This window comes from Anguilla rostrata, chromosome 4 (genome assembly GCF_018555375.3).
Source record: "Anguilla rostrata isolate EN2019 chromosome 4, ASM1855537v3, whole genome shotgun sequence".
Classification (NCBI taxonomy): Eukaryota; Metazoa; Chordata; class Actinopteri; order Anguilliformes; family Anguillidae; genus Anguilla; species Anguilla rostrata.
Genome location: NC_057936.1, coordinates 49227641 through 49255289, shown reverse-complemented (window position 1 = coordinate 49255289; position 27649 = coordinate 49227641). Strand labels below are relative to the sequence as shown.

The window sequence follows — 27649 nt, the reverse complement described above, 5'->3', positions numbered from 1 at the left end:
CCTTTTGGAAAGGTTGCTTTCTAAACAACAGTTTCTGGATAAGTGGGCTTTCCCTGCTTCCCATCTTACTTCTAATCTCTGTGGAAAGGTGATCATTTGTCGGGATAAGCCAGGTGTCGGCTCGAGAATGTATTTTTGTTTTCACACCATTGACCCTGCCCAAAACAAGAGCAGTGTGCTATTGATACTTTACCGTCAATCACTTTGAACCACCACTCAGATAAAGGCAGATGTATTTCCTGAAGCTGGGCCAGAGAAATTTAATTAAATCAGCTATGCAACGTTAGTGGTTGCCAATGCAGTCGCTGTGAATCAGCATTTCCTTCAATGAGTTAAATTGAATTATGATGACATTTACCACATTCTACTTGATACAATAAGAATAATAATACCCTTTACATGTGTCAATTGGGTAATTTTATTGGAAAATGCATTCATTGAAAAATCACAGGAGCTAATGATTCACAGCTGTAGTACAATTAAATTACATTTTTTGCAATTAAGGATTTGATTGGTGTATTCCATTTGCATTCAACTGAATCATTGCAAATAATTTATTTACCTAACTCTTACTTTTGGAGGAGCTTCATGATCATATAAATAAAATTGTATGTCTGTCTTTACTTAGTTTATTTTTCTGTTCTCCAGGTATGTACAATTATATGTTTCAGCATCAAGAACTTGGCTCAATATTTTACAGCATTAGTGAAAATAAATCCAAGAGATTTCCATTGCAATTAAACTGTGTAGTTCATTCCAGAAGTTTTTTTTTTTTTTTTAAATATGGCTTAGCATAAACTGTTTAGTCTGGCCTTTCCTGAACATTTTCCTACATTGTTCTCTCACTGCACGGTCTATATAGACATTATATGTTTGAATATGAACTTACAGCTGGCAAGCGACTTGATGAAAAACAAATGTAATGAAACTCAGAAAAAAAAGAAAATTAATTCATACAGGCATATAGAAAATGTATGTGGGTGGTAATTTCATGCACAGAATCTCACTGAAGGCAAACATGTAGCAGTGCCTGAGAGAAGTGTGAAGGTGTTGTTCTTTGGCCATTCACACCTTTTTGCACACAATTACCCATGGGAAATGCTATACACGCTAATTGGTAGCACATTTGCAAAAGTGTGTGCACATTACACCTGAAACGGAAAGTTTATTTTCTTCTTATACAAGCATCAAGCCTAGATATGCACAAGTATATGCAAGTTTATGTTTTCTTTACTTAGTTTGCCTCTATGATGGTTAACGGTATGTGTCTGTAATAATCACTGTAGCATTACCGGGTGTATTGTTGATGTGGCTTAAAGATTTATTTCCTGATTCAGTGATTTTATGTATGTCGCAAATCTGTAAACTTACCAGGGTAGCTTATCGTACCTTTAAGGTTGACTCAGACACCCTTTTCCTTAATTGTAAACATATGCAGGAAGATAAGAACTGTTTCTGCCTAATTGTGTTTAAAACAGCACCATCCTGCATGGCTCTGCCTAGGCTGGTTAGCCTAATGCATCACACAGGCTCTGGAGCAAAGCTCTACCATCTGCCTGGAATAAGACTCTTAATGAACTGAGTGAAAGACAGAGAGGGGGGAAAAAAAACACTGTGAGCAATAAACTGAAATGTCTAGCCGGGTTTGCATTTTAGAAAATGAAAACTGTCAGATTATATAAACTGAAAACAATGTTTCCATGAAAGCAGCAGTAATCACATGGATTCTGATAGCTCCAGCATGTTCTGTGGGTTCCGTCATCTACTCGCCTATCGAAACATGCAGAGCTCATGGTTTATGTTTGATATCTGAGTGGGCTACTCACTGCTACTCCACGTAGTCTCTGCTACTAACCCAATGTGTTTAACTCCTGGAGCCTCAAAAGTCTACAGTAGGTAGAGGAAACAATACACAATGGTGTCCCTTGTTTGGTATCATAGAAGAGGAGGACCAGGAATCAATTTTGAAATAACTTCTCGGCCAACCTTTTAGCCACCTGACTCCAGTTTTGTATTGGAAAACTGGAACAAAGCATATGCATTACCCTGCCCACACTTACGTATTATTTTTATCCAGTATGGCTTTATCACAGTGAGGTATGTTGGTTGTAAGTTGCATGGTGTTGCCTGTTCTGCACGGGTTGATGGTGAGACGTTACCATTTGGTTTGATCTATTCACCTTACGTTTCACTTCAGTTTCGTGTGCCAGACAGCCCAAGCCAGCCGCAGCAAAATATGAAACAGACTGGACCCCCCTGGAAAAGAGAAGTACCGTCTCCCATGGACTGCCATCGACTACCATGGGTAAATAACCTCCCCGTCAAAGAACACACAGTGAATGTGATTTAAGCTGGAGAACAACTGCACGCAACAAAACATTTAATACTGTTAGTGTGAATTCTCAACAATCAAAACAAAACAAAAACTGCCTTTATAAGTTATACCAACTGCTTTGTCCATTGCAGTTTATTATATTGTGATTGCTCTTATGAATGGTGCTTGGTTTATCTTTCAGCAAACTCTTAATGGCAGACTAAAAGCAGCAATTACACAGTTTGCACATCCAAGAGAATGTTTCTACAGTATCAGATATGGAGGCCTACTATTAGCTTGGAGGATTTACATAGGTCCCTTCTGAGTCTTAATGAGTGAGGGCTAATTGCATTCATTTGATCCAGTGAACAAGCAGATTGAGTTTCCTCTGCAGTTTGGAGGCAGCTGTCACTGCAGGAACACAAACCTCTGCCCATGAGCTGTTGTTATGAAATTAATCATCAATATATCAAATTGCCAGTATGCAGTTGGCAGTTGACTTTCACTGTGACATTTATTTGTCATCAAAAAGTACGTGCAATAATTTTGAAACACTTATTTTTATGGTGTTTCCTCATGTTTATTTGAATTATAGTTTTGAAAATCAGCTGATTAACAAGTATTTACCGTTTCAAAGAAATTATTTAAATTTTTGCTACAAAGCATGCATTTTTTCGATTCAACATTTATGGTTGCTTTGGATATCTGCAACATGCCTTGCGTAAATGAGACCATGGGGAGGATTCATATTCTCTGTTATAGGATAAGAGAAATATAGACCGTATATAAATAATTAAGAAATTACCACAGTTAAAATGTACCTCTTTGTCCCCATGTGAGGAAATTATTGGCAGATTTAAAAAACAAATTATTTGTCGTATATTTTTTGTTTGTTTTGCTTGCAGTTAAAATGTCAGAACTTAATGTGCACCAGTGAGCCACGAGCAGCATGAGAACAACTGTTGACTTTAAGAATGCATTAGCGCTATACTGAAAGTGTAGAGCAACCAGATCAGTAGGCACTAAATTTAATGACATACTGTGTTTCTGTAATGTTTCTTTGTTAATATGATGTGTTTTTATTTATTTGAATATGAGTTAATATTTTAAGACTCAATTAAATGCAGTGGAATAATGTGTGGATGAAATAGCAACTTTAGCAATAAACACTCTTGTGTCACAGGGTAGGAAGAAATGACTAATTTTGCAGCACCTGCTTGTGACTTATCCTCATGCTGCTGCCTAATATAGCCACAGTTCCCAGCATCCTCTGGGCTTTTTTTGAGTAAAAGTGCATAGCAGTTTGAGGTTAAACAAATGAGGCACACATGCATAATACTGTAGGAAAAACATATCCTCTCCCCAGCTCCCACTGTTGTTCCAATCCCCGCCCCCACTGCCCCTGCCTGATCCCCCTCCCCCACTGGGAGATTCAGGTGATTGGGCATTAAGTGGAGAATGCTGGGCTAAATCTAAACCTGTATACCCATATTGGGTCATCCTGTCGTGGAAAATCACTGGCTAACAGGTGCTCTCTCTGTTGGAGGTGTGTGCCTATATGGATGAATGCACAGACCAGGAGTCCAGGTACAAATCTATGCAAGAGAACACCTGCACCCTAGTAGAGTTTGTGGTGAATTGGAAACTGAATTCACAGCCATGACCTGTCTGGCCTGCATGAACATGTTCAGTTTCTGAATCTACAGGTTTTTGAAAACATTGAGGGAAAGAACACAAAAGCTGTGTGATGTCATGTTATTTTCATTATTAAAACTTGCTTTTTGTAAAGGGTGATGACACCATTTACACTTAAATGCAAATTCATTCTGCAAAAATGTTAATTCACTTGCTCTCTGTAAAAATCTTAATGCTACCCTGATACTTGGGTTCTTAAAAATTAAAAGAAACTGAAAAACAAGTCACAGCTGGACTCACTGTTCACAGTATAAAAGAAAATGTGCCCAGTGGGCCAATTTAAGGGATCTCTTATTCATATAAGCACATGTTTTAGTGATAAAGACACAGTGAAATAGTAGCATATGGTAGACTCATGCTCCTGAGACGGTGCTGTGAAGAAACTCAGCATTTGATTATGCTAATATAACGCGCTGTAATGATTTTTATATACAATATGTGCAGAGGACCAGTTGCGCACTTCAGTAAGCTTAATGAACGCCTTGACTCAATGATATTTTCTGAATTGCGTATTAATTTGTTTCCCCATTATATTTTGTTATTATCATTCTCGGGTTGTCATATATGTACACATGCCGAACGGAAAAATCTATCAAATTCTATGAAACAGTTGGTTGGATTCAATGACTGTGAAGCCTGGATTTCACAGTGTGTCAAGGACACGTACCCACATTCAATAGTGTCCCTAGTTAGTGGATCCCTCCCCCTTCTCATTACGCATCCATAATGCGAGCAATTGAAACGAACATTAGCGAAGAAACTGAAACATAAATATTCTATTTTGATCTTGGCAGGGAACTCAGCAGGCTTTGGTCCTAAATGGAATAAAAGAGTCATCAGGCTGCGGCGAAGATATTACTTTATCTTTCCTTTTACCCATCATCCCTCCAAACCCAACATCCGCTGGCTCTTAACAGAACGTGACTTTCTTAAAAGATGATGCATTTTTCTACCGCAGTTCAGTGCACAGAACACACAGATCAGTGGTATTTGATGTGCCAAGATGGAAAACCACATACATTCCTTGTGTGTGTGTGTGTGTGTGTGTACCATTCTAGTGCAAATGAACACAGCAACTTTTCATTAAGCAATTATTTTATAAAGCATCTACAAACAGGTAACTTTATTTCCTCACGCTTACAGGTGGACAGAGGTGGTCCCTCTGCATGCTAACAGAGTCACCCTTCGTGCACCCTCTGAATGGGCATTTCCAGTCTTGCACAAATTGAAAATATTTCTTACACTTCCTGCGTACGTTTAATACCACTCAAAATCTGCAGTTGATTGGTATAGATAATTTGGGAAGTATTTCCAAAATGTTGGCTTGACTTGAAGGTTGTTAAGGACCATGCCAATGCTAGTTCATAATTTTCCTCGATGTGAGAGATAACATTTGTTGCTTGATGTGGATGTGGAAGTAGAAGAGGAGAGCCTTGTCTTTGTTCAGTGAAGGGCCTTTAAACTGTTCAGAGAAAGAGAAGTTACAGTTTACTTTGAAGCAAGAAGATAATGTTTTCTTGTATAAAATGTTAAGTTGCAGGAAGTGAATGTGGTTGATGACAAGTGACAGTTTATTGTTATGGGTTTTGGCTGTTTAGGTGGAACCTGTGACTCATTTTGACTGGGAGTTCCCCCTGATGTATCTGCCATCCTAGCAAGCACTGGGCCTCTGAATATTGAGCATTTTCAGCTAAAACTGACCATCTCTATACTTCCTCCCCAAACCACTTCACTGCCAGCAGCAGCCCCCACCCACAACGCTAGTACTGAAACAGGCTCAGGAATGAAAGATGCAAATAGCATTCCTGTTGAAAGGTTATCAATTTCTTTTCACATTTCTGCATTTGACACTTTTTATTTAACAGATTCTCCCTTTTTATATAAAACCAATTTGGTTTTGTGCAGTATTGACTTCATTTACATTTGTTAAATCCTAAAATGGCACTCTAAGGCTATGTTTCAATGCTGTTCCTACAAAACACCATGCGTGCTACCCTTATAGCCATCTGTTCAAATGCATTTCTAATTGAATAGACATGTCTGTTCTCAATTAATTTTAAGGGACTTTGTTACAAAATTTAATTAGAGTCAACCAAAAAAAAAACTGTTGCATTTTTCATCACTTCCAACTGAACATTCATTTGAGAAAGAATTTAGCGTATGTGGGATTAAATGTTGAAATGTCGAAGATCAATATCCACTTAATAGTGCAATCAAACGAAATGAATTGAGAGCTCAGGTCCAATGAAATCCAATGTACAGAAAAACCGTTACCTTGTAAACACAGAAACACTGCTCTGAGGCAGAGAAGGCTGCCTGCATACTTATCAAAATGAGTCTGTAAACAGATGTTAAGCGCTTTACTGCTAGATTTTAATTTTGGTACAACCAGGATTGGTGCTCATAGAAAACATTGTGAGTTTTTTTTTCTTTTTACTTAACCATATAAATATTTACCCACAATATAAAATTTAATTATAAGAGTATCTAGTTAATATATGAACATACTAATGGAAGGGGGGTAAAATGTCTATAATTTATTTATTTAAGTCAATTTGAGAAGCTTCAACCAAAATAAATGGATTTGCTATATTGAGAACATTCAAGTATATGTATGTTTTTTTTTCTGGTCTCTACTGACCTTTGTTCAAATAAACATTGTGGCCGCACAGAATTTAGAAATTGTTTTGTCAGGATTCTCTTAACGGATGCTAGTAGCTCAACAAGTATAAACTAGCTTACGGAGGCTGGCTCAGTGTGTAACATTCAAATGATTACTGCTCACAGTCCCCAAGGTATTCATTACAGACAAAATTGCTCTTGTTGCCTGCTGTACAAACTGAGTTGCGATGGGAAATGAAAAACCAGCCTGGAAAAATAGGCCACCTAATTAAGTTAAACTACTGTAGCATTTAGTCTGACATCTTCATTACTCAAAATTAAACCAACAAAAAAGCAGTTTCATTTCAGTGTTCAGGTTACCCTTGTTTACATATTTTCTTGTAAATGTTTTTTTTTTCTTTAAAAAAAATAAAATAAATAAAAACGAAACTTCCGCAAGCCACACTGAGCATTACGACATTGATGGGGGTCCTGTCTGCTCCCACCTTTGTACTGGGAAATGTGGTTAACCAAAAACACGGGACTCAACTTTGATTTACGAGACTCTGCGTTGGTCAACACCTCGCATGTGATAATGAGATGTCACCATCCCTAGACCCTTGCATCCATTATAGTGCCGTGGTGTGCAGAGCAATTTTGAGTGTTGAGGACATTCTGAAAAAGAAGCAAACATTTTTTCTCATTTGAGAGTATGATCCATTTTTTAAAACTATGCTCTATTGTTGTGGAGACATTTAAATGCGTTCAGATTTTACTTGTGATTTGAATCCAGGTATTGTCTGAAATTGAATTGATATGGTAGCTCTTCTCTCAATTAAGTAGTCTTTTTTTGCTATTCGGTGAGTATATATTGTGCTGATGATTTTTGAAGATCACAGTTTTGTGATAAAATAAATTTTGCTAGATAAAAAATCAGGACTGTTGTTGGTTATTGCTTTCAGGACTATCACAGCAGTGTGCTCTGTGTCCTCTTTGCAGGAAATATGGATATGCAGGGCATGTCTTACGGAAAGTGACAGTCACTACATTGTGTTGTGTTAGCAATTTGAGAACCTGTTTTCATTCAGCTCACACACATTTCTGTTGTATTGAGTAATTAGTCTGAACTAGCATCATTTATGTTGTACTTGTGTTGCAATGTAATAGTGATGATAGTGTAAATATCCTCTCGCCAACGGAGGAAATATTCTGGCGTCTTTTTCACAGCAATGCGCTGCATGTCTCTACATTTCTATTATCCTTGCAGTATTTCAGCAGAGGTTATCTGCAGGCAGGTATAACTGGCCAATCAGAAATGTGTCTCAGAGGGAGAAAGGAGCCATACAGTTTAATCATTCTGTAATATTCTTTTTTTCTTTTTTCTTTTTGTCATGGATCTTCCATTGAGTTTAGCTTGGAAAATGTTTTTAATGAAAATGAAAAGTTGCGTTAATAACATTAACATTAACTTATTATTAGCATTATTATTATTAATAATAATAATAACAACAATAATAATAATAATAATAATTATTATTATTATTATTATAACAATAATTATAATAATTGTGTAGAATAGTGAGCTTTGAAAATTTCATTTTGTTGGAATTTTTAATCGATATTAGTAACTTTGGTGTAACATGGGTGAAAACATGACAAACTGCGACATACTACAAGGCTCCACACACACACACACACACACACACACATATGCAAACACAGGGGCTCAACTTGATGGGAAATATTCCAGTGATATCTACTGAGATCCTCTTTCAATTCATGCCATCTACCACTGCCACCTGAATGAGCCAGGGTAATAATTTAACAATGATGAGATCGCACAGCTCCTTCTTTTCAGGGCAGTCTTGGAACCACAACAGAGTTATTCCCCTACCCCCTTCCCCTGGTCCATGAACCTCATAAGAGCTATTAAAGTAGTCTTATTTTATGGTGGGAGCATTTGAGGGTAAATAAAATAGGATTTTAAAAATATAAAATATGTACTTCAGTGCATTCTGGGATACTGGAGGAGAGACAGGATTACAGTTATTGAGGAGTGATAGGCTGACATGAGCTCTGCTGGTTTAGGACTTGCAGCAGAGTGTGCAGTTTGCAAATATTGTACATTGTGCATAGCAGTATGGAGGTTCAAGCTAAATACACTTTGGATTGGCAGTCATTAGCCTGCCATTATGTTGTGGCTTTATTTTAACCTTTGGGTTCAGACAGCTTTTATTAATTAATTAATTTTATTTTATATGCTGGTGAAAAGCTTCAAATGTGTTTTTACTCTTTATGGAATGAAATAAAAACTTAGGCTTCAGAAACTATTTGTCAGTTTGCAAATTTTCCTGTGTAGGGGACAGTGGGAAAATAACTAATGGTTTTTGTATTTGGCTCAATTCTGAAAATATTACTTGAGAGAGATTAATCATTTTTAATACAAACAGCCTACATCCCTTGGCTATGATTACACGCCACAATTAAATTTGTGGGGCATACCATTCACTAGCAATCTGACTGACAGTACTGAGAGTGAAATGTTATTTTTAACCTCGAGGTTGGGGTATAAACGAACGCGGTGCGAGGTACACCTAACAGTCATAATAGCTTTAAAAGTTAGCACAAAGTAACTTTTAGAGGTATTCACTTACATATAGCCAAAACAATATTTTGGCAATATCTCCCGAAACATTTACTGAACTCTTCCACCATTTGTTGAAGACAAAAAGATGGTAATTATGCGTGTTTAACCTAATATACATTGTTGAAGCTTAATGCATCATTCTAAAAAGTCAGTGTTACATTTTACCCGTGTTAGATTTTTCCCCTCTCTCCCTTATGTTAAAAAAGTAATACACTTTGCATTGTGGAAGTTAGGCAGTGAGGTCATTTGTTTTAAAAATTGACAGATGGAAATATAAAATTATAGAATATATTTACATATATTTAATATTGTACATATTACATAAATGTCTCAATGTTTTGATGTTCCCTTGCCATTTGTCACAGTTATTTTATCTAGACCTTGTTTTTATGACTGATGTATTGTCTTGCTTGTTTATTTCCATAGAAGCAATAATATACTGAAGAAATAATTCTGGTTCCTTGGCTTATTCTGTGTTACTGTATGTTTTATGATACAGGCAACATAAGGACATTCCCATCATAGAAAATAATACTACTGTGCAGCACACAAATTGCATGGTACAGTTTCCAATAAACAGACCCATAACCTTTCTCTTGCAAGGAGCAGGTGTTGTTAAATATGGTGCTCTGTTGGGAAGTACTTGAACAGATTTTCTGTCTTAACACTTTCAATCGCCGCAATCAGCTCCACTCAGTCAGATCTGGGTGAAGTATTATCTTTCAGGGAGTCCTCAGAGCTTGGAGCGATCCAGTTTGACTGCGTGTGGGACCAGCAGTGACAGTCCCGCATTCGTATTCAGATGGCTACACTCATAAACTTTTCAGAAGTAAAACAAGAAACCTGAAATACCATCATAGACGAATTTAACATGCAGCCATGGCCAGCTTTTTGAGATTGCTTGGCAGCCAAACCATGTTTTTTCTTTTTTTTCCCTTCTCCCCTTGTGCTCTCACTACAGAAATGATGCCAACATGTTGTCCCAAACTATTGCAGACATCTGTGGGGGGAAACGCAATCAAACATGCAAATTAATAATAAGATGAGTTTGCTGTTAGAAAAGGGAATTAATCTGAGCTTCATTAAACACATTATAGCTGCCTTTTGAAGAGACAGTTGGGCTTGGATTTTGGATGTAATTCTTCTGTTAATTGCCTTAACTGGCAGTTTTACAGAATGGATTATTTTTTCCTCTGAATAAAAACTTATGTAGGAGGTGGCAAAAAATTAATTAATTTCTGTACAGTGTACATCTGCAGGGTCTGGATCCTGCTAAAACCTGTTACAGGCATTTTAATGAATATGGCTTTCAGTTGGATAATTTCAAGAAGTGTAAGAAGTTATAATTTTGTCCATCTTCCAAGTCAATTGTTACCTTGAATTAAAACAAGTGGGCATTATTGAAAGGCAACACTTTTATCTGTCATGCTGTTAACTGTGAAATGTTCATTAGGAAATTAAAGCATGTTTGCCTCACAGATGGTGATACAGACTTGATCTACCGCTCCTCTTTGAAACTATAACTCAGTTTGGCAGTGCATCCAACTTGAAAACATATTTAAATCCTCAAGACAATAAAAAAAAAAAACTTCATCTATATAACTATTTTTCTGTATGACTACATTTTTGTTTAATTCACTGTTTGACAATATGAGATGATATTTTAAAACTTGTGAGACTGTGAAATAAGACATTGTAGGCTTGTAGGTTTTGGCAGCTGTGACAAAATAAAGCAATTACATTTACATTTCTCTGACATTTTGGCACTTTTTCCCAGAGTACAATACAGAGATGAAATATCAGTCCATTAATACAGCTGTATATGTGATGCAATAGCTACAACTTTCTTAAGAGTAAAACAGTGGTCCAATGTTTGAAATGTATACATGCAAACTTTGAGTTGCAAACCTAATTCTGTTGCCAATTCATTACTTCATTCACATCACTAATTTAAAGAAAAAATGTTTATTTCAGTTTGTTGAACGTCCTACAACAGAAATGACATTTATATTTTTACATAAACTGAACATGTGAGGACCATAATAGAAGTAAATACCCTCACCGTACCCATAGTGCAGTTGGGCTTTCACTAAAGTTGCCAGTGATCCTGTATAATGTCCTCTACATCTCTGCCCCAGCAGTCTTACCCTGTGCCCAGCCTTGGTGATGAAGACTTCAACATTCCACCCATTACCCCACCCACACTGCCGGAGCACCCACTGGTCCACATGCCCGAGTCAGACTCTGCAGGGTACCATTCCCTCTGCCCCCCCATGCCTCAGAATGGACTACACCCCTTCCACCCACAAAACATGGACCTCCCGTCCATCACAGTCTCCAACATGTTGAGCCAAGATGGTGCCCTGCTTTCAAATTCCTTGTCTATGGTAAGTCTCTCTCTATTCCTCTATGATATCATGTTTCTATAAGTCAACACCATAATACCATAGAGGCTGTTTGGATTTAATAAAAATCAGAGAGAAAATGTCCTTTGGCAGCATTATTAATTAATATATATCTTTTTTTTCTTTGCAATTAAAGATAACGATAACCAGAATTATTGTTGGATATATAAATATATATATTTCTGGAGTTTTAGAGAGTTTTCATGAAAAGAGACATCCAGATAAAATTTTGTTTGTTCCCAATTTCTCTAATCCATCCAAAATATAAGACAAAGATTCTGCCTATATTGGTTGGAGAAGAGATTACTCCAGTTCTCTCTAGATTGCAGGTCATTATATTTTTGATAATTACCTGTTACTACAAAAACTATGCAATCCATCGATGCAAGTTCTAACATTTTGACAATGTATAAATATGGCATTCAATTAGCACACTATGATCTGCATACGAGTAAATTTATTTATTACGAGTGACCATCTCCTGACCTTAATTCCTTGAGTTTCTTGACTTGTCAGCATGAAATGAATCTCAATATTGAAGAAACGAAACTTAAGGCATAGCTTTCTTTATTTGGTAAATCCTCAGCATGCTGTAATGTCACACAGTGCTGACTGAGATGTTGACTAATTGTGGTTAACCAGGAGTGATTCATGAGTCTAGCAGACATTTTGTGTATTACTAGCCTCTGTCATTTATGAAAGTGATGGAAAGTCATTTTGATATGTTGCCTGTTGATTACCTGCTTAGTTATGCATTTTGTGCCACTCTCTTCACACTAAACCATGGTACACTTTACAGTTTTGCCTTTGAAACCAATTCATATGTTTTATATTATTAAATAAAATTGATTCAAGGACAGTTTACTGCTTTTGCTCAAAATCTCTTACAGTGTGTAAACCTCTTAATTTATCAACGTGTGTGTCATTTGATTTAGGTTATGTGCAAATATTAACAATGAGGCAGAATATGGCTTTCTGAGTGTGATAAAGGTTTTTGTCTTTGTTGTTGCTCTTATAGCAATGGTAAACAAAATTAACATATTTTCCTTGGCCATTGTTGCCTAAGTAATAGAATAACATAGCATTCATATAAACATGTATAGGTGTTTATAGAATGAGAGAAAGACAGATATGGTTGCTAAAACTCAAATTACCGTATGCCTTTGTGAAAATAACAATAGTCTATGTTCCTAATGCATACAACTCCCTCTATTCACATACCCATTACACAAATAATGAACATCTGATATATATAGGCATACTTAAACCACATCACATGTTTAGAATCACATAGAGCAGCAGACCCTAAGTGGTTCACAGCAAATCTCATTCCAATCATATGTGTGAGTGTTTGCAAAATAGGTTTTCAACACATAATTATGAGAATTTAGATTGTTGGCATAAAAACATTTCAACATTATACCATGACAGTAAATAAATAATACAAAAAAATGTAGAATTACATGCATAATGAAAGATTTCAAGATTCACCCTAGGCATTTTTTCTTTTCACCTTAATGTTCTCAGTGCTGGAAGAATATCCATTAGAGCTACTATGAATTATGGTTGCCAGGCAACAGGAGAGAGCTTGTAACTGCAGTAAAGAATGAAATAGCTGTTTGACAGAATGAATTTTCTCTGAGCATTAGCCTGTTGAAACGGTCTTTTCTGGTGGAACATAAAATGCATTTATTTGCCTCATGCATTTTTTATTAGAAAATTATTTCAGTTCCAGGGGCTTGAATCGTTTTACTACAGAAGATATTTGATTTTAATGTGTTTTACTAAAATAAGTATTAGAGGAAAAAGGATTTTGCCTCTGAGTGGATGCATCGAACCATGCTCTGTGGACTCTTTTCAAAGAAAAATAAAAAGGTATTCAGTGCCTGTTAGGATTCCAGACTTTCAAACCCAGAGGAAGACGTTAAAGGAAACCATGCATGAAGAAAGTCGATGTATCCAGAAAAATAGGAGGGGAAAGATATTACAAATGACAGATTCCAGCCTCAGATACAAAATGATTTAGTTCAACCCAAATAAATAAAAGCTACATTTTGTTGTGAGTATTATGGATAAATAGTGGAGTTTTGCATTATTTGCCTTGTAGTACTGTGGTGTATTATATTTATGGTTGTTCTGATGAGATCTTTCATTTCAGATTGAAAGTTTGAATTAGGCACAACTTTTCATACTGTGTGGAATCTATGGTATTCATTCAATCCAGGTCTCTCCTCTACTCCGTAACAAGAACAAACAAAAGCAGAATTTACCACAAAAGATTGAAAATAACAGAAATGCAATCTTTTTATTGTGTGGTTCACTACTACAAAAGGGAATTAGATCAGGATTAACATTTTTTTACACAGCCTCTGCATTGTTAGTGAATTGATATTATCTTTATGCTCACTTGAATATGCATGTTCTAAAATGATGCCAAAAATTATCAAATGCATTTCTCTAAATACTTACTGAGTTAAACATATTTTTACATGTTTACCAGTTTTACAAATTTACCACCAGATGTGTCAGTGATGAATTATTTCATCAGAAGTATGAAAGAGCATAATCTGCTTTTGATACATGTGCGGTACATCCACAACTCTGCAATAACCAGGGAAATGGTTTAATATTATAATTAAAACAGGCTATTAAAACAACTCTCACTTGTGGAAATAGAACATATATCAAAAATAAGGGCAGTTTGGTATGCTGTTTGTGTGTATGCAGTAAATTTTTAAATGTCAGCTAAATACAGCTGACGGAGTAAAGTTTAGCTCTTGTGGATTCATATTACATTACAGGCATTTAGCAGACACTCAAGGGTACAATGGCAGTCTCCTTGCTGGGAATCAAACCCGTGACCTTTAGGTTACAAGGCCCCAGCTCTTTACCCATTATGCTACACTACTGCGCTGCATATAATCTTATACTCGTGTAATCTCATTATATCAACCATAAAATTTACTGCCTACTTATACAGACCAGTGTATGTGTCATTATAGTAGACAGTGTTCCATTGTGTATTGTGTCATTTTTTGTTTTGTTTTTTTGCACCTGTAATGTAAAATGCAAGTATTTTTTTCTAGCGTATACTATTTACTAACACAGGCATTGATGCACATTAAGTGTCTTGTGGATGTTTCAGATGAGGCTGTATCATTTGCATTAACTAATCCATTCCCATTGAAATTAACCACCACCATCAATAACTTGTACTTTAAATACTGCATAATCTGCAAGACAATATTGTCAATAAGGCCTTATAAAATGTTTTTCAATGATCATTAAACAACCTGGAAGTGTTATTTGGGAGCTAGCAGGAATTTACAGCAAAAAGAAATAATCTGTGGATAATTCTGAAGTCCTTGAATTTGCATACACCCTTAAAGTGATTAGCTTACAGACAGAACCATTGTGTTTGGCAATGTAGGAAACCTACACACCAAGGGAATATTACCCTCAAGGGTGACTTAAGGATTGATGAAATTGATCAAAGTGGCCTCGCTTTTTGTCATGTAAAACTTCAAAGTACAGAGCAGGCAACCTTTAGGGATGTTCCTGCTAACCTTGTAACATCAGCCCTGTTCACTATTCTACCTTTTGTTCTGTTCATACTGAAGATAAATGGCAGGCAAAGGAGATAAATAAAATAAGATCTGCTGAATAACAAACATTATTCAGTATTATGCATCATAAATGGAAATCAGCAGCTATTAATGTGAGTTCCAGCTATTTCCTGTCCTATTAAAAGACACACTTAAGCAATACATACATATAATAATGCAGGTTGTAGATATGTAAACACTATCAATTTTTAATCAAATTATGTAAATATTTAGTAATAAAACTATGTTGAAAGCATGTACTAAGCGACTGAAGGATTGCATGTTTAGAACATTTATTAATTATTTACCTGAATAACAGTAATGTGAATTTGAATTAATAAGCCTGAAGAAACTGAATGCTCTTAGCTCTGTAAGTAGACTGAATAGAGCAATTATTGCTGATATACACTAAATATATAACCATTTTATTCATGTTTTTTTTCTCTCTTAAGCACATGATTGCACATATTTTAATAACTGTTGTAGATTTTAATATTAAATAGTAAAATATTTTGAGCACCAGAAATCAGAAAGCAGTGGTCTCATCCACTGTTATCTGAAGTAGTAATAAAATGTTACGAGATGAATTCTAAAGGAGTTGCACTCATAGTTCCTTGGCAAACAGCCTTTGAGAGATCTGAAATTCAGGAATACAGAAGCAATACTTGCCCATCAGATCTGATACCAAACTGCACACACGCCTCTATGATATCACTACATGTATTTATGCACGATGTGAAGAGAATCTAAAACATTCAGAAGAAAATCTCTCCAGGGATCTTTGCATTTTTCAGGTACATTCTAGTTTACACTTTATGTAGTACAAAATTTACTGCTTGTATTTTGTATTCTCAACCAATTGACTATGCCAAAACTCCACAAAAAATCTTCAGCGCCACATATCTTTCGGCAAAGTTCAGTTATTGTGTCAGGAGAAATTTGAAAAGCCTCTGCAGTAAATCAGAACTTACAAATGATGTAGTGTAGAATGAATATATTTATACTTCCGTAGACCGTTATTTTTGTATCCCAGGTGTATCAGATGATCAATGCCAGTTGTCCATAAATTGGATACAAGCCCCATGTGTTTAGCATAAGGAAACACCCTAGCAATCGAAGAAAAGGCATGCCAACTTCAGGATCCTGTGAAAACATAAGCTATTCATCGCTCAGCAAACATATCTCCACGGTCCCTAAAGAGGCTCTCTCTTTCTCCCGAAGGCATGGTTAGCCAAGTAATTCAAAAGCAGCAAATATGCCATTGCTAAGTGTCGGATTTGCACATTTTATGACCAATTTTTTATTTTTAAAATTTTATTTTTATCTCAGCAGGGAGGACAGGATAAAATACAAATGAGAAAAAAAAAACCTTTTCACAAAGAGCCATCAGTTAAAGTCCTTAAGACGAAGACCAGAAAAAACAAAAAAATATCCTCTTCACCTGCTCCCACCTGTGTGCTTTTTATTCTTAAACAATAAATGAAGTGTTCCTAACAAGCTGAGTGTTGTCACCTAAAACCAAGATGAAAATCAGCTTAAACTGAAAAAAATAAAAACAATATAAAAAAAAATTATTTTTTAAAAATTTAAAACAAGCAACCTCGCTCTTAAAAGTAACTAGAACTAAACTAAAATTGAAATCAAAATTTAAAAATAATAAACTAAATGAAAACTAGTGAAACATTTGAGCTTATTCAGATTGTTTCTTGGTTAATACAGTTAAATTCAATAGCTTATATATGCCTATGATTGTATTGATCAACATTTTGTTGTAAGAGGTATGTAAACTGACTTTGCATGAATAATAAATCATTCTAAATAAAAACCACTAATGCATATATGCATTTAGGCTTGTTTCCAAACACAGATTTTGATCATGCCAAAGAACAAATTCAGATAATAAAAAACGATGAATGCCAAAATGTTCATGGAAACATTCTTATGCACAATTTACGATCAAATCTGAAGGTACTAATGTTTTGTGAATGAGCCCCATTGTGTTTACCAGATCTGTTTCTCCCACAGTGCCATTACTAGACAAACGTATAATATTGCATGAATATTGTTCTGTTACTCCTTGGCCCACACTGATACACTGGGTTCTGATCCATATTTAGTCAATGTTTATTTATTTATTTATTTATTAGAAATAGACATTATCGTAGGATTTATCAAGTAAATATTTGAAAGGCCTTGTTAGAACATTGAATCTAAATTAAATGATTATACCAGATTTTTTTCAAAATCAACATTTTGTAGACCATGACTTATTTGAGCTAGACAGACATTAATAGATCTTAACTTGAACTCAATCAACATCCTTAACTTTGAAAAAAATAAAAAATAAAACATAAATGTGTTTTATCTTCATTTCAGTTCACTGTAATTACCTTGTTGAACTGTTCTGATGAAATAAATAAAAATAATAATAAAACAATGGTTTATTTTATGTCAAAGATAAATCTAGATTGAATCCAGGACCAGAGTTTAACAGACATACATTTATATACACATATAAATAGAATTGAACTATGCATCTTAAAAGCTTTCCACTTGTGCAGTGTGTATTGTTCAATAACATGTCTAGCATACGATTTCAGGATAGAAAGTTGTGACTTTCAAACATAAAAGGGGGACTGAATTTTGCAATTAAAGGAAAACTTTGCCACAGGCACTTAGAGTGCTTTCAACCATGAACTAATTTATGTAGATTTCAATAATTCAGAGATGACAGTGTAGAAACTTTATTAGAAGCTGAGTGAAATATTTTGTTGCTGGAAAACGTTGACCCTTTATAAAAACTTTATGAAAAATATGGAGACTAAACAAGACATAATTGCAGAAGAAACGGTAGAAAATGTTAACAATATGTATAAGACTGGTCTGGGAATGTAGGTATCTCAGCTGGGTCTGGCACTGTTAGCAATGTAAATCAGTGATTGCACTTATGTTCTCCTACACTGATGTACAGTCAAGTATTAATTGTTGTATGCTGAGGTAAATGAAATGTGTTCTTAATAATGAAAATGCAGATTCCTTTGCTCTTCTGCGTATTAATTCTGTATATGCGCCTCCTGTGTTTTGCTTTATTGAATGACTGATCTCAAAAGCATGCTGCAGTTTGACTGTTATCTAGAGCAGGGACTGTAGGCCTTAGTTGTTGGATATGACATGGTTGAACAGTCCTCTGAAACATACCCTCAAGAGCTACTCCTGTTATACACATTGTATAAGACACCATGACAGGTGTAGGGTATATTGTGAAGAGTTTCGGGTGATGGAACAAATAGAGAAGAGCTTCTAATAGTGTACATATTTTTTTAATGCGCATTCACTACGAAAACGTTCAATGAGGTAAAACGGCTGACTGAAATGACGAATTGCAAAGATCACGTGTGGTTCATCAAGCGATTTTAAGATGAGGAAATTCTTGTGAGTACACAAAGCCAACCGTTGTCTGAAATTAGTTTTCCCTTGTGTGTTTGAGGTCTCATAGCCTTGAAAGAGCAGGGAAGCCCTTCATTCTTCTCAGAAGCAAGCGTGGGCTACATAGATGCTGGAAATCTTTACCATTTGTGTATTTATTTTTCATGTGGAAATCATTCCACCACTCTGTTTTATTAACCTCAATGCTGAAAATGTGTCAGCTCTTATGCTGAGACGTTCAACTCCCATTCCGTGTCTGAAAGCATATTCTCACACTCACAGTGCTGTGGTGTGATGACATGTTGGGAAGGCTTCAAGTTGTGGTTGCATATTGGCCACACGTTAACTTCCTTAGCAAACTTGAAACTTTGTAAGCCTGTGCTCTACTGTGGCATTCTCAGTCTAGATTCTCTATTACTAAAATTAAAATGCTTTAAATAACTATAAAAGTCAACAGCAAGACTGACTCCTTTGCTAAATGTAGAAATGCTGATTCAGATTTTTTGAAAAATCATCATTGTGCTGTCATACTGCAATCTTTAGACACAACAACACACATCAGTGACAAAAACACGTTACACGTTTCTCTACTTTTAAAAGCATCTCAACCGACCAACCTAGTTTCCTTTGTAAATTTTTACTTTCCCTATGTGTTCTTCTTTGTAGTTGTTCGGTGATGTTCGTAATTTTGCTTTTGGTTGTCAGTGGAGAAGGGTCTTGTGCCATACGTGGAGGGCCATGGAACTTCACTGGCAATGAGGCCCTGAGGGTAACGCCACTCAGCAGAGTTCAGTGTCAAGTGGTGACAGGCAGGGCTAAACGGTAGGGACTGATGAGACGCCTCTCGCTCTCGTTCCCAAGGAAGGCTGGCTCCAGTCCAGCTCGGGCGGCTAACCCCAAATAGGCAGCAGCTGGTGAGCACCACTAGCAAACAGGGCCAATGGCCGCCCACATTCCACCCTTCCACTGACGGCTGTTTTCTGAAACAGCTGGATCAGAGGGGACTAGGCCCCACAGACCTGGCAATGCTGCACCAGTGTTTCTCATTTCTTTTCTTTTTTTCATCTTGTCTTTTTTTCCCCACCAGCCTCTTTGGTGATGATGACAGACCTCTGTGCTGATGCAATTTTACATCTGTGGTTCTGGGACACTGTAATTCCACTGCAATAAATGTATAGAAATAGTTTATTCATTAATTAGGCATACTGTGAGGGTTGTGTTTTCAAAACCTGTCTTTTGTGTTGTACAGATGCAAGAGATGGCCAACTCTGAGACATCCCGATACAACAGCCATCCACAAATGGAGGCTCTGAGGCCCAGACTCCAGTCGGTCATGATGCCGCATGGTCAGCTGACCACCATCAACCAATCCCAACTCAGTGCTCAGCTGGGTTTGAGCGGAAACAACGTCCCCCATAGTTCCCCTTCACCTCCTGGAAGCAAATCTGCGACTCCCTCTCCCTCCAGTTCAGTACATGAAGATGAAGCAGATGAGTCTTTAAAGGTATGCAATGTGTGAGTCAATACAATGGAAATGTATAGCAGAGAGGCTCGCTACTATTTCTCATAACATAATCGGGCCTCTGTGCATATCCTTATCAGTTCCATTAATGTTCAGGTATCTTTCAGAATGCCTGTATTATTCATTATTAAATAACATTGACGTTTTCTTCTTTATGTTTTTGGTGATCTGATTATGGTTCATTCGCCAATAAAAATGTTAATTAAATCAGCTGAAGTACAGTATAGGTCCTGAATTATTGGCTCCCTGTATTAAATAAACACAGAAATTTAGTTGTATTTTATGCTCAAACATATGGGAAACTATATTCTTTTATTCTAATAAAATTATTCTTAATTTATTAGCAGACTTGCTATTGAGTAAAACATAGGTGTCAAAATTGTAGGCTCTTCAAAAATAAAATAAAACAAACTTATTTATAAAATAAAATTTCACTTTTTTACTTTCATCTTAGACTTAAAGAAGGCTCAAGCTTGATCAATAGCATAATGAGCTCCACAAAGGACCTTAACATTTTAGCTGAAAACCTGGCTGTTGGTAAATCTTCCACAAAGACAATGACCCCCAACATAACTACACATCTGCATAGAAATGGTCCTGTGAAAACAAAATCAGTGTTTTGCAATGGCCGTCTCAGTTTACATAATTAGATCCTATCACCTTTGGTGTGAACTGAAGAGATCATACATGCAGAGTCACAGACCTAATATCAAAGACCTTGTAAGGTTTTACATGGAGGTTCTCAAAGCTTATCAAGCATTGTAGGATGAGACGACTCAGTGATGTTATCATTGCCAGGGGAGGCTACGCCAAGTAGTAATCACCGAGTGCCAATAATTGTGAAACCAATTTTTTGGAAGTTCATTTTTTTACTTGAAATGTTCATTAATACGGTATAGTAAAATGTACGTGGGGAAATATTACAATATATCTGTCACGGTGTTATTTGTGCACATTTATCTAGGGTGCCGATACATCTGGACTTGACTATTCTTGCACCTTTCAAGTAATAGGGAAACAAAAGGCTTACATAACTATATTATATACCTATAATTTGTGTACCTATGATATATGCGAAGAGCTGATGTAAAGTGATGTAAATACTTTGCATGGTTAGTTAAACAGTAAAGCTTTGGTTGCTGTCTTTCTTTAGCAGTCTCTACTTTTAACACAGTCATATATAAATGATTAATCTTTCACTTATCAATGGCCCGAGTCTAGCTGAGGCTGTGTATATGTACGTGTGTATGTGTGTGTGTGTAGAGAACTGTTTCTGTGCTTGCACGTGTGTGTGCGTGCATGAGTGCATGCGTGAGGAACTGTTTGGTATGCTTCAGGGGAAACCCATTATTATCTCAGAGCAAGCTAATTTATTGGGAAAGAAAACCTTGTCAGGAAGCGGTGTCAGGGGATTAACATCTGTTATTTACAGTACCGAGTAATGAATTTCCCATTGAAAGTTTTCTGCAACCTTGAAAATGTATGGAAACCACTAATGACATTTATTACACCGCCTACAAATGGTTTTGTTCTCTCTAATATCCCCGTTGTTTTGTCCAACTTAATTTACAACATATAATAGAAATCTATAAAGCAGAACGTGAAAGTTGTTGGAAGTGCAGTATTGTCATTGATATGCATCAAAAAAAATCTTTAAGACTATTCTTTGCAAATTTATTTTAACATAAATAATAGTCACTTTATATTGATCGGTGCAGATTTCACCAAATGATAATAAAGCAACCATCTGATAATCTAATGACAATTTTATTAAAATGTTTGATTATTTTTAGCATTAACTCCTGGCAGGCTGTACATCAAAACATTTATAAATGTGCCTACAGCAAAGAGTGTAATATTTACATGCCTGTCATATTTAATCAGAATTCTCTATCTGACCTGTTGATTACTGTAAAATGACACGTTTTTTCCGTACTGGGCATTTTTTATATCGGTGATTTTTCACATTATTACGCATTACCCGTTATTACTCATTGTACGTTGCAGATGAATGGGGCCGAGAAGAGGCCAGCCACAGATGTGGGAAAGAAGCCCAAAACCCCAAAGAAGAAGAAGAAGAAGGACCCCAACGAGCCGCAGAAGCCCGTCTCCGCCTACGCGCTCTTCTTCCGCGACACCCAGGCCGCCATCAAGGGACAAAACCCCAACGCCACCTTCGGCGAAGTTTCCAAAATCGTGGCCTCCATGTGGGATGGCCTTGGTGAAGAACAGAAACAGGTACTTTCCGCTGATGGCGGTGTCTGTCAGCACGTCCCCCGATTCCAGCTGGAACTAATGGGAGAGGCGTGTGAAAAGAAACCATGTCAGTGCGAAACTGTAAATGATTAGATATTTTTGTAAGCTGTGAGATGGTTAGGAGAGAGGGTTAGGGTTATATTTAACGCTGATATTTCTGTCAGAGTGCATTGTTTTGAAAGCACTCAATAGGATTCATGTATGAAAAAAAGGTTCATCTTCAAATCAGTCCTCATTGCTTGTAGGTAGAAAATAGAAATGCAACACACTTAAACGGAAAGCAGCGTCAGCGTAGCTAAACCAGGACTGACTGTGATGATGTTTTTAGGAGTTATACATGTATCCCAACAAAATGCTGTACTAAAAATATGACTTTTTAGTGAGTTTAATAAACGAGATTAAAATAAATACATTTCAGTTTCCCCACAGAATGTGTTGGGTATGTATTGTACCCCTTACATATTTGGAGCCTAGATCCTGGTGCTGTTTTCATGCACTTGTGAAATCAAATTGCCAGTGCAAAAGTCAGTTATTTGCACCCTCACACAGCTGAAAGATGACTGTCATCTTTTGAATGAGCTTTTCAATGACCCTTCTTTTCACCACCCACCCAGAGTCAGATGAGAAATGAAACCTATAATGGACTGAGTGAAAGAGGTTAAGAACTCTCATCCATGATTCCTTCTGATCAGTCCGATCTCAGTCTGATCTTTCTGTGCCATTCCGAGCTCATAACATGTATATTTCCCTCAATGTCTGAACCTCGTCTCATATTAGATGCAGTGTTTTAGTGATGTTCTTATGAGAAATTCACATCTATTGTTTGTTACCCTGAACGAAGCATTTTACCCTGATCCAACTATAGACAGAAGTCAGTCAGATTATCTGGTTCATAGATTCATGGTTTGGTCTAACTGGGCCCCACCAGATGAAATAGTGAATAGGGACAAGGAAGGTGTGCTGCCAGCACACACAGGTAGGAAATAGAGTGTAATTTAATTGTGCTGTGATTCCTGTATGGTGTCCTACAGTAATGGTGCAGTAGATTACTGAAGTAAAACAATGGGAACAGGATGCCACATGACCTTAGACTTCGATGCTCAGGAAATGAAATGCGGTCTATCTGCACATCTTTGTGATTCATTGTACAGAACATTAGCTAATTTCCTTGTGCGTGGAAATATAACAAATAACTTTTGTTCAGTGGAAGGTACTATAGAATACCAGTAACTGATATATTTTCCTGGGGTATATGTGGTAAATGGAAAAGGCTAAATCAGAAGATTTAGTGTGGTAACTCGTGTTCTTACAGCTTAAGTTGGGAGCTGTCATTTTCATGACTTCATACTCTCCAACATCAGAATTCATGAGCTGGTTGAGCATCTAACGTTGCAGTATACTGTACATTCATCACATGGCAAACGTACTCCTGCTTTGTAACTAATTTATAAAATCATACATATTATTTTGGTTAGACCGGAGGCTTTAAGGGCCTCAGTTATGAGCCCAAAGTGATTTGGAATCAGAAAGGATATGACTGGCAGTCACTGGTGAGGCAGCCTACCACCCCTCAGAGTCTCCCAGCCTCTGTCTTATACTAGCCTAATGTAATTCCATTAATTATGTGTCCACTCACATCAATCAAATCACACAGACGTCTGCAACATTGCTGTAGAGGCTGAGATGTCATTGTAGCGCACGTTTCATTCCTGTTCTTAAGCGTTCAGCTTGAAATTGGACAGTAAAGGTAAATTGCAACAAAAAAGAGAGTTCTCAGAAAGGGCCAGATTGGGTTAAGCCTGCATTTCTGACCCAGTTGTGTGTTCTGGTAGTCCCCATTGTACAGTGAGTGGTTTGAGATTGCTTTCATCCCCCCTTTGTCAATGTAACCGAGCATGAAATACGATCCCATAGATGACGCATAAATGCATACCAAGAGATTAATCAGTGAAGACTTTTTGGAATTGTGTTTAATAGCTGTAATAGTCATATAAATTCAGATTAAATTGATTGAGTAATGGTAGTGTATATTGTGCTATTATTAAATTGCATTCCAGAAAAATGAATACAAGCATGGTTGACATCTGGTTTTATGGTTGTAGTGTATGTCTGTGCATTGGCAATGGAACAAAATAGGACAATGAAGGGATTTCCAGCTTAGCTTGGATAAGATTTAGATTCAAAATCATAAAGCTGGATCAGTTATATAAATAAATATATTTATGATTGCCGTTATTGTCTAATTCTTGCACTCTCGTGCGGAATTGGATGTTGATATGCGCATCTGATATGTAATGATGCTGTAACAGTGTTATTCTTTACCAACGAAAAAGTATGCAGAAAATTGAATGTTTTGTAGCGAACTACCTCTGTCACATGACCGTTCTTCGGGCAATATACTGAGCTACAGAAATTAAAGCCTGTGTACAGTCAACATTTTTCCTTCATCGAACATCAAATGCCAATGTTTGTTATCACAGATGCCATGTTGTGAGATCAGTAATCACCAAAACTGGGGAACAAAAAAAATAGTGGGTCATGTTGAAAAAGTTTTATTTACATATATTTAGAGTCAAGTTTACGGGAACATTTTTATTGAACCCAGGTTTTCAATTTTTTTAAATGTTATAATATGGAAATACTGTGTTGATCAATTAACAATCTAACAGAATTCTTACTGAATGGGTGCTGATGGGTCAATTATTGCTCTGCAGCTGTACAAGAAGAAAACAGAAGCCGCTAAGAAGGAGTATCTCAAACAGCTGGCTGCGTACAGGGCAAGTTTGGTTTCCAAGGTAAGTACCGTACCTTTCCACATAAATATTATATGCTTTTTGCCTGATGTATTATTTAATGTGCAATAGTACATGAAAGCACAGACTTCAGTGCTAAATGTGGACGTGTATGTCAGTTGTGGAAGATATGGTGCCCTCTGTATACATATGTTTACTTAAGTGATGTAATCAGGAGTAAGAGGAGTAAGGAATGAAGGTTCTCATGATGCAGACATGGGTGTTTGGGCAGCGCTGCCCAAATGCTGGAGCTGGTGATTGCTGCAGTGTGGACACGAGGAAGTAGGCATTTAAACATTAACTGCAAATTAGCCATCATAAAAGACTTAAATGTGCCTGATTATAGAAACAGTATGGGGGAAACTTACCAGTACATTACTTAAGTACTCGTGCATGTACTACTCACTGTTTCAGACATTTACTAATGCTATTAATTTTATGACGGTGTACGCTAGGAAATTTAACAGAGAAGAAACGCATGACTTTCATGTCGCAGGGTCACGCTAAAATAATATTTTCAGATGAAATTTAATTGACTATAAATACTGGAAATACTGTAGGCCTTTCTGAAATCCTACCACAGTGCAATGTGTTACTGTAACTTCTAATTAAATGACTTAGTTTAAAATTATTTGAACAAGTGTCTGCTTTTCACATTAATTACAGATGATTTCAGTGACTGTCAAAATAAACAACTTTGTATATGTTTTGTATTCATTAAAAAGTGCTCAAATTCATTACATTAAATTAAGGACAATTACTGTTGGGTTAAATGGTCACATCTGCTTTTCTTTGAGAGTAAGGAAATACAAAGTAGTTGCACTGTATTAGTTTTCTTTTTTAACTTTTGTATCCCTCTCTACCATTTGTACTTGGGGTCTTTTTTTCTGTAAAGTCTGATTTTTATTTATCATTCATAATGCAGGCCAAGAGGCCAAGAGCAGTCTGTTATAAGTTTGTGTTCTCTGAGGTGTCACTGTGTTCTATGAATTTCCCAGTGATGTATTGCTTTGTGATTAAAATCAGTCCTTAGTTCATTGCTATAGTCTTGTTGACACGGTGAACAAAATGACATCAAGTCAGTGGAAATAATTATTTCCAAGTTTCATCTACTTACACTATTCAGGATAGAATAAATGTCTGTATGTGTGTTGAAATAATAATTTAAGATATCAGTGTGTGTGTATTTTTCCTCCCACTATTGTTTCTAAATAAACTGGTGTTTGGTAGCAGTGACAGAAAGAGCAGGCTGGAAGTAAGAAGGCCTGTATCTGTGGGCAGCAGTTGGTTGTCTTTGACTCGGTGCCTGGATGAAATTACACGCTGTCTCTTTTGTATGATCTTTTTCTAGAGTTACAGCGAGCCTGTTGACGTGAAAACATCCCAAGCCTCGCAGATGCTGGGCTCCAAGCAGCAGGCTTTCCCCGGGGCCCCACAGGCCCACTCAGGCCTGTACATGGGACACCCTTATCACCAGCAGCCAGGGATGAACCCTCACCTGCCAGCCATGCACCCCGGCCTGCCCCGCAGCATCGCCCCCAAGCCCAACGCCCAAATGCCAGTGACTGTCTCCATCACCAACATGGCGGGGTCATCCCCTCCCCCGCTCCAGCTCAGCCCGCCTCTGCACCAGCACCTCGGCCTCCAGCAGCAGCACCAGTCCATCGCCATGCAACAGCAGCTCGGCAACCACCAGCTCTCCCTCCACTCCCCGTCCATGTCGCAGGTCAGTATCCACCCGACACCCTCACAAGACAGGGCGTTACAGCTCACATAGATAGTGACAGACTATGGTGAATTGTTGAAGCTGAAGGTAAGAAGAGAAAAAAACTTTCAACATTCAACAAGTCTTTTGTCTTTGATGATGTCTAAATTGCACAAGCTTTACAGAAACATCTGTTAATTCTTGTTCATAAATACTGGAGCTGCCACTGTGCAGTTAGCCCTCCAGGTAGAGAGTGATTTAAATCTTAACACAAGGAGGGTGTCTGGGATAGAAGGGATGAGACTGTGGTCAACAATCATGGGTGTGCCTTTCCAATGGGAAGCCCTGAGGGTTTGACCACACCCAACCGCAAACGGCTCTCCTTTTGTTATTTCTACAGAAAGCTGGTTTGTAAACCACTGATTGGTCCCACAGTGGTGCGTGCCTTCTGAAAGGTAGCTGCTCTAATGGCAGCCTTAGTAACTCAATCTTAAGACCACTTAGGTTAACATGGCTAAAAGATCTCACTGATTCTACCAGTAAGAATGGCAAGAGTCATGAAGTACAATGCCACTGGAAATAATTTGTTGCTCCTGCATTTGAGTGCAAATATTAATTCACAAATGAATATCTGTTACGGTTTAAGAATGGCATGGGGATTATTTTCCTGTATAATGCAAA

At 37.0% G+C, this 27649-nt stretch overlaps 1 protein-coding gene across 4 annotated transcripts in view; it reads left to right on the top strand.

The window, feature by feature from the left end:
* tox (thymocyte selection-associated high mobility group box) overlaps nucleotides 1-27649 on the top strand; it is a 71274-nt gene that overhangs the window by 38525 nt on the left and 5100 nt on the right. For 2 of the 4 annotated variants that reach the window (XM_064332948.1, XM_064332950.1), the window contains exons 3-8: nucleotides 2198-2305; nucleotides 11396-11644; nucleotides 19943-20197; nucleotides 22223-22453; nucleotides 25186-25266; nucleotides 26615-26989. In XM_064332948.1, coding sequence (XP_064189018.1) covers nucleotides 2198-2305; nucleotides 11396-11644; nucleotides 19943-20197; nucleotides 22223-22453; nucleotides 25186-25266; nucleotides 26615-26989 — 1299 coding nt within the window. Of the gene's footprint in view, nucleotides 1-559; nucleotides 649-2197; nucleotides 2306-11395; nucleotides 11645-19942; nucleotides 20198-22222; nucleotides 22454-25185; nucleotides 25267-26614; nucleotides 26990-27649 lie in introns of those variants that run through there. The other 2 variants (XM_064332951.1, XM_064332949.1) reach the window with 2 other exon arrangements.